Source organism: Microtus ochrogaster, chromosome 15 (genome assembly GCF_000317375.1).
Source record: "Microtus ochrogaster isolate Prairie Vole_2 chromosome 15, MicOch1.0, whole genome shotgun sequence".
Lineage (NCBI taxonomy): Eukaryota > Metazoa > Chordata > Mammalia > Rodentia > Cricetidae > Microtus > Microtus ochrogaster.
The window spans coordinates 6,218,500-6,225,868 of record NC_022017.1 but is presented as its reverse complement, the minus strand read 5'-3'; the positions used below and the strand labels follow the sequence as shown (position 1 = coordinate 6,225,868).

The following is a 7,369-nucleotide window of genomic DNA, read 5'->3' as shown; positions in this document are numbered from 1 at the left end:
AAAAAAAAAAAAAAAAACTACACACACATTTACATGCGTGTGGATACATATTTTTTTTCATGCAGTGAACCAAAAAATAGCAATGATCTGCGGCTAGGTAGCATTTTCAGTTAGAGAGCGCTTGACTTAAAATTTTTTTCTAGCCATTATCTCTTCAAAGATCTCCTTCATCAAAAATATTCCCTAATATCTGGAATAATCAAGCCCCATAACAGGATTCCTGATCCACTTTTTAAAAACAGGACTCTGTCTAGAATCAAAAACCACTGAAAAGAAACAATTGAAACCCAACTGTGTCTGTTGGCTAGGTTTTCTCACTCACCACACCAGTGCTCTGAAGTCACACAGGCTGCAAACACAAGTGTGCAGTTGTTTTCCGTTTGATAGACAGATAAAAAGCAAGAATTACATTCATAATGTATCTTAAAATGCAAATTCTTCAGAATCCCAAATCACAATTTCATTGTCTTTAGTATCATTAACTGCATGGCTTCTCCCAAACCTATTACCACACATGGTCTAGTCTCCGACAGACAGGACATACAAGCACAACCTTCTTCCCTCAGAGACCCAAACTTTCCCAAAGCCCAACCTGAAAAGGCCCAACTCTGTAGGGCAGAAGCCGGCCTTGCTCTCTAAGCGTCTTCCTCAATCGTCCATCTGCACTGAAAGCACAAAAAGGGTCAAAGGGAGTTTTCATGATAGTGCTAGAGAGTTGGCTCACTGGCTACATCTGTCCACACTAGAAACTACAGGGCTACTACTCAATCACAACATAAAATGTGTTGCTGTGTGTCAATGTCAATACATGCCTCTTCATGTTTTCAAGGCCAACTACGCTCTCTAGTAGAATGTGGGGATGTGAAATGGTAGAGGTGGGAGGAAAAAGGTAACATGATTTTTAATCTCTCTCTCACACACAACACACACACATACTCACATACACTCATACACTTTAAAGGTCTCAATACTTCAAGTGGCCTGAGCCTATTTCACTCTTGGCCAAAAGCCTACCATCCCACCCACCCTGCACACTCCCACCCTCCAACCCCCACCCTCAGTCATTGCTATGTACCTCATACACACAGCAAAACCCCTTCCCCTTCCCGATTATATAAAAAAACTAAACAGATAACTTACTTTCTTTAAATTATTTTTAAGTCTCTTAAAGATCTGACGTTTAAATACTCCCTCTTCTGATATGTTAAACAAACTGCTTGATCACCCCCACGATTCAGTTCCAGCAAGAGGGGAAGAGTACTTCAATCAACCCCATAAGGATGAGGAGAGGCCAAGAACAGTGTTCTTAATCCTTCACAGCTTCAACACAATCTTACCTCTGATACCAGTACAGACTATAAGATAGATGTATGAGGCAGATGTAATAACTGAGGCCTCCACCACCCTCTCACCTGTCTCAATGTCAATTTATTCCTTAGTCCAATGGTGACATATTTCATAAGGGATGTAATTTTCGTAGTCCAGTATCAGTAGTCAAAACAAAAACCAAAAATCCCCCAAAAACAAAGTGTTTTTGTTTTTTTTTAAGTTTTCGCCTCATTTTTTTTTCATTTAGGAAGCGGTGGAAGTGGTGGAGGTGGTTCTGATGGTAGGGGTGGTGGTCGAGGTTTGTCTGTATTGCCAGATCTGGAGATTCCACCAGCTCGTGGATTCATATATTCACCGTAAGAATGAACAAATTCAAATGCAGGGGGCTGAGTGGGCTGAACACCCTGGGCACTGAGCAGGGAGTGGAGCATATTCACAGTATCTTGATAATCTATTGACTGAGTTGTGTTGTGACCATTAGCCCCAGGAGGGCCTTTATCCAGTTTCATATGAGGAACTCGAGTTTTACAGCTAGGCTGTGAAAAGGGCAGGCCACTTGTGTCTGAGCTATGCCCAGGCAACTGGGTCATTGTAGGAAGAGGAGGGAAGGGGAAATTCAAGGAAGAGGATTTAGTACTCTTGGCAATCTTGGCTGGATGATCAAACACTGCTGCCCCCGTCTCTTCCGGGGGACCCCTCTTACGAGTAGAGCTCGAAGAAGACAAAGTACTAGACAAACTATACGGTTTGTGTGCTAAGGTGCTGGACTGGCTGCTGTGTTTTGGGTCACCTGGCCGTTTGTTCATAGTACCGACAGGCAGCTGTAAGTGAGAGTGCTTGTGTGAATGGTGATTATGATGATGATGGTGGTTGGACGGATGAGGCTTGTGCTTTTCTTTGTGCTCCCGGCTCTTGGAGATGCTGTCCTCTGCAGAATTGTGCTTCTCAGCTGCAGAGTGGACTTTAATGCGCATTTTCATCTCCTCTGGTTTTGAGGAGGATGCTTTATCTCCACTGGCCACCGGGAGTCTCATTTTCAGAGCTGACTTGTCAGCCTTTTCCAAAAAAGGTCGTTCAGGATTTTCTGAGCCCTCAATGGGCATCTTCAGAATGACTGAAGAATGGCTGTCATGGTGGGATAGGAGATTCTGAGCGGCATATGCATACTGTGACTTCACATTGGCCTCCATATTCTCCAGCTGCCTCTTCTGAGCAGCCAGCTCCTCAGCGTGCTTTGCACGGTACTCTTTAAGTGAAACTTTAGCTGATGGCACGCTCTTACTCGTCTGCTTCTGGGAAACAAATGCATTCGAACTATCATGTTGCAAGGAATGATCAACTCCAATAAGTGCTAAATTCTCACTAGTCCGATGACCCTGAGAAGATTCTAGTTTAAAAGGAGGTTGGGAAGACAGCCATCGCTCGCCTTGCAACATATCCACATTAGTTAGACTGCTTGATGACTCTTCAGAGACAGGAAGGGAAGGCACTGCACTTGTAGTAGAAGTAGTTGACATGCTCATTAATCCTGCAATAGTTGTGTCTGAAGAGGTCTGAGAAATCATATTGAGGATTGTCTGCTCTGATGTGTTTTCATCTGCTCCTCGGTCATCTGGTTTAGTTTTCATGGCAGCCTGGTATGCCTAAAATGAAGCAAATAAAATCTTCAACCCAGGCAATTTACAATGTAGAAGTATACCGAAACAGCAACCAAGAACCTTTTTATTTTGTATTATTTGTTTGTTTATTAGCTTTATGTGTATTTGGAGGTGGGGTTTCCTGTTTTGATTTGAGACAGAATCTCTTTATGTAGCCCTGGTTGGTCTTGAACTCCCCATATAGATATATCAGGCAAATTTCCAACTCACAGAGATCCGCCTGTCTCTACCTCACCTCCTAAGTTCTTAAAGTTACATACATTACCCCCCGCCCAAAAGTCATTCTTAGGCATTCAGTGTAACTATGACTAGTAAAGTTTATATAAAAATAAAAAATGAAGTACAAGCTCTTAAGTCTACTTCTAACCCTAAGCTACTAGAGGCAAACATTATCTATAATTCCCTAGATCTAGGAACATTAGTCTAAATAATAAGAAACGAGGGAGGGCTGGAGAGATGGCTTAGAAGTTAAGAGCACTGGTTGCTTTTCTAGAGGTCATTAGTTCAATTCCCAGCAACCACATGGTGGCTCACAGCCATCTGTAATGAGATCTGGTGCCCTCTTCTGGCATGTAAGCATACATGGAAGGAATGTTGTATACATAATAAATAAATCTTTAAAAAAAAATCCTGGGGCTGAAGATAGGGCTCAGCAGTTATGAGCACCCACTGCTCTTGCAAAAGATCTGGATTCATTTCTCCGCACCTACAGCAGCTCATGAACACCTGTAACTCCAGTCCCAAGGTAGCGGACACCCTTTTCTGGCCTCTATAGGCACTACATACACATAAATGGAGGCAAGCACTCACACAAAAGATAACAATAAATTCTCCCCACTACCACCACAGAGTCTTACAAAGTAGCCCCAGCTGGTTTTAAGGTCACAGAGATGTCTTCTAAATGCTGGGATTAAAGACATGCACAACCATGCCCAAATGTAATGATAAATCTTTTTAAAAGAAGGGAAGGAATAAGGAATGGAAAAAAGAAAAGTAAGACCTCTCTCTCTCTCTCTCTCTCTCTCTCTCTCTCTCTCTCTCTCTCTCTCAACAGGGTTTCTCTGTGTAACAGTCCTAACTGTCCTGGAACTAGCTATGTAGACCAGGCTGGCCTCAAACTCAGAGATTCACCTGCCTCTGCCACCCAAGTGCTGGGATTAAAGGCACGTGCCACCACTGCCTGGCTAATAAAACATTTTTAAAGTGTTTAACATTGCAGACAAAATTATAATCAACCCTTGTAATTCCAAACACACCTTGCCCCTCTATACTATGCAGAAAATATACAGAAATATATATATATATATATATACATCAACACTATACAGAAAATACACATCTGGAGCTGGGAAACAGAGGCAGCTCAGTGGGTAAAGTGCTTGCCTTGCAAGCATAAGGAGTTTAGATACCCAGCACCCGTGTAAAAACCCAGTGCAGGGGCATGTACCTATGACTCCAAAGTACGGTGGGTAGAGGGAGACAGGCAGGCAGACACAGGCTGATCCCTGGAGTTCAGGCCAGCCAGTCTAGCTCAAATAGTGAGCTCTAGGTTCAGTAAGAAAGACCATGTCTCAAAAATAATAGGGAGCAATAAAGGAAAACACAAAAACCACCTCTGGCTTCCATATGTATGCAAACAAACCAAATAAAGCCAGTGCCACTGAACAAGTAACTGCAAAGGGCAATTTACACAATTTGCACAGGACCCAAAGCAAAGTTCCCTACAGACTAACATCTTAGCTAGTATCCATGCTACCAAGTTACAATGACTGTTGAGAAAAGGAAAATCGCAAACCTAGTGCACATATCCAATTCTGGCATATTCACTGGCAAAGTTAAAGGAAAGAATAAGTTTGTCAGCAATAATTCTTACCCTCCAATTTCTAATGCGTTTCAGCCTGCTTGGAGTTTTCTCCAGAATCTGCAGAAATTCATGTGTCAACTCTACAAATGAAACATTCAAGAAATGCTCAGAGACAAGAAGGTAATGAAACAAGAATAACCTCAACTAACTTACTGTTTTCATGTGAATCAAGTCACATTTGGCCAGACATGTGACAAATCAAGAAGTGCGTTTCAGGTCCCTTACACTAAAACTTACCATCTAAAAGTTCCAACGTCACAGTGGCGTCAACATACTCCCACCAGTGCTTCCCGTCAGTTGAGACTGGGATCTCCCAGTTGGACCACTTGCAAGCCAGATGGATGCAGACACAGGCCACCACAGGAGGTGTGTACTGCAGGCTAAATGTGGTCAAATGCAGGCTGACATCAAAGGGAAGGAAACAGAGAGTGTCATGAGCCCTCAATTCTCAACCCTAAACTAAAACTCTCCATTATTAAAAAACAAAAAAAACAAAAAACAAAAAAAACAAAAAACCACAGGAGAGCGAGAAGGGCAAGAAATCTCCTATGCTCTGATTTAGCACTCAACTTCTTTAAAACATTTCATTTCAATTATGTGTACGTGTCTGTTGGGGACAGGAGTACATGCACATGAGAGAAGGTGTCCAGGGAGGCCGGAGTCTCAACCTCCCAGTGCTGGAATTAATTACAGGTCATGGTGTAGGTACCTCCCCACAATGGATGGTGGGATTGGAACTCGTGTCCTCTGGAAGGCTGCATGTGCTGCTCTGAACCTCTGACTCTTCTCTCTAGCCCCTCAAAATGACTTTCTATTAAAATACTGCTCGGGTTAACAACATTCCTAAATTTCCTATTACCACACAATCTATACAATGATTAGTAAACAAAAAAATAAAAACAAAAATAAAAGAAGAAAAAGAGCTAGGTAACTGGTGATGCACACCTTTAATCCCAGTAATCAGGAGGCATAGGCTAGCAGATCTATGAGTTTGAAGCCAGCCTGATCTACAAGCACACTTCAAGACCAGAGTTACTGTCTGTGATCCAGTCACAAACTAAAAAAACAAAAACAAAAACCCAAAAAACAAAAACAACAACAACAAAAAAATGCAAAAAGCCAAAGCCAGCACAGTAGCAGATGCCTATAATACCAACACATGGAATGTCAAAGTTCAAGGCTAGCCTGGGCCATGAGACCCTGTCTCAAAAAATCAAAAGAAAAAAATACAATAAAGAACAGTTACTCGAGTATAAATATACCTGATAGTTTTCCCCCAAAAGACGTCATCTGGTTTTTAGACAGGGACTCATTCTTTGGCTGCCCTGAAATTCACAGCGGCCCTATCTCCCAAAAGCTGAGGAGCACAGACTGATCCACCATAACACCTGACTCTTATCTCATGAATTTTTCATTTCTCCTCCCTCTGTTTGTGTGTGCCTGACTGTCTATGTTAATAAGATGGGGTCTTACATCACACAGAATGTCCTTGAACTTGCTATAGTTCAGAGGATGACCATGAACTACTGATTCTCCTGCCTCTGGTCCCTGAGCGCTGGAATCACAGATGTGAGCCACCATACTCAATGTAAGCAGGGCTGGGAATTAAACTCAGGAACTGGTGCATGCTTGGAAAGTACTCTAAGAACTGCGTTACATCCATAGCACTCTTTACCTGCTTACTAAAATTAAAACTCTTACACTTGATGACTGATGACATTAGTTTCTCTGAACAAACAATATGGGAAATCAGACACAAGAACAAGCAAGTCACTTAGCAGAACAACTTCTACACTGATAACTATTTTTTAAAGAAAAATATATTGCAAATCCTTATATACTAAATGTCCATTGCTTGGGCAGAAGAAAATCAATAACCCCTAAAATTACATCAATTTTCAGAATTACGTCTTAGATATCTTATAGCAAAGTTAGTACATATAATTGGGAAGGCTAAATAATTACAAAACCCTAGCAAATTAAAAGGTATAACGTAAATGCAAGGTACAAAGAGTCTGCAGGAAAATCCACACTCTCCAGGGCACTGTCTATATATAATACATTATATCAAAAATTATTTCCATGGTCTTTTGGCTCTAGTTTATTAAGTGACCCTATATATCCCTCAAAAGGTGACAAATCCAGCCCAACCAAATTCCAAACCCAAAAACAGAAGAAAAAAAATAAAAATATAAACCTGTTGGTTGCCATGAAGTAAGATGTCTGTGCTAAGTCCTTGCTTGCTAACAAAAACAAAAGAGAAAGAAGTTATTAGTTCCATTCTCCTGGACAAACACTTAGTATTTATTATCTATATGGCACTATGAACATTATAAACTAGGCAGAGACAATGCCTGGGTACGTGGTGTTTACATTCTACCCAAGGAAGCAGACCAAAGTTTGTGAGAAGGTGAAATAGGGTGATTCAATTTGACCTAGAGTCTTTTTCAGGCAAAGTACAGGTTCTACTACTGATTTCCAAGCATTTTGATTTTTTTTCTTTTTTTTTTTTTTTTTT

The 7,369-nt window shown here is 41.3% G+C and overlaps 1 protein-coding gene across 1 annotated transcript in view; it reads right to left on the bottom strand.

The window, feature by feature from the left end:
• Window positions 1–1,062: 1,062 nt before the first annotated feature.
• The window catches only part of Ccnt1 (cyclin T1), a 20,248-nt gene continuing 13,941 nt past the window's right edge, over window positions 1,063–7,369 (bottom strand). The window contains exons 6-9 of the mRNA XM_005353965.3: window positions 7,049–7,094; window positions 5,089–5,252; window positions 4,861–4,931; window positions 1,063–2,972 (exon numbers count right to left, since the gene is read on the bottom strand). Of these exons, the coding sequence (XP_005354022.1) occupies window positions 1,569–2,972; window positions 4,861–4,931; window positions 5,089–5,252; window positions 7,049–7,094 (1,685 nt within the window). The 3' untranslated portion in view covers window positions 1,063–1,568. The remainder of the gene's footprint in view (window positions 2,973–4,860; window positions 4,932–5,088; window positions 5,253–7,048; window positions 7,095–7,369) is intronic.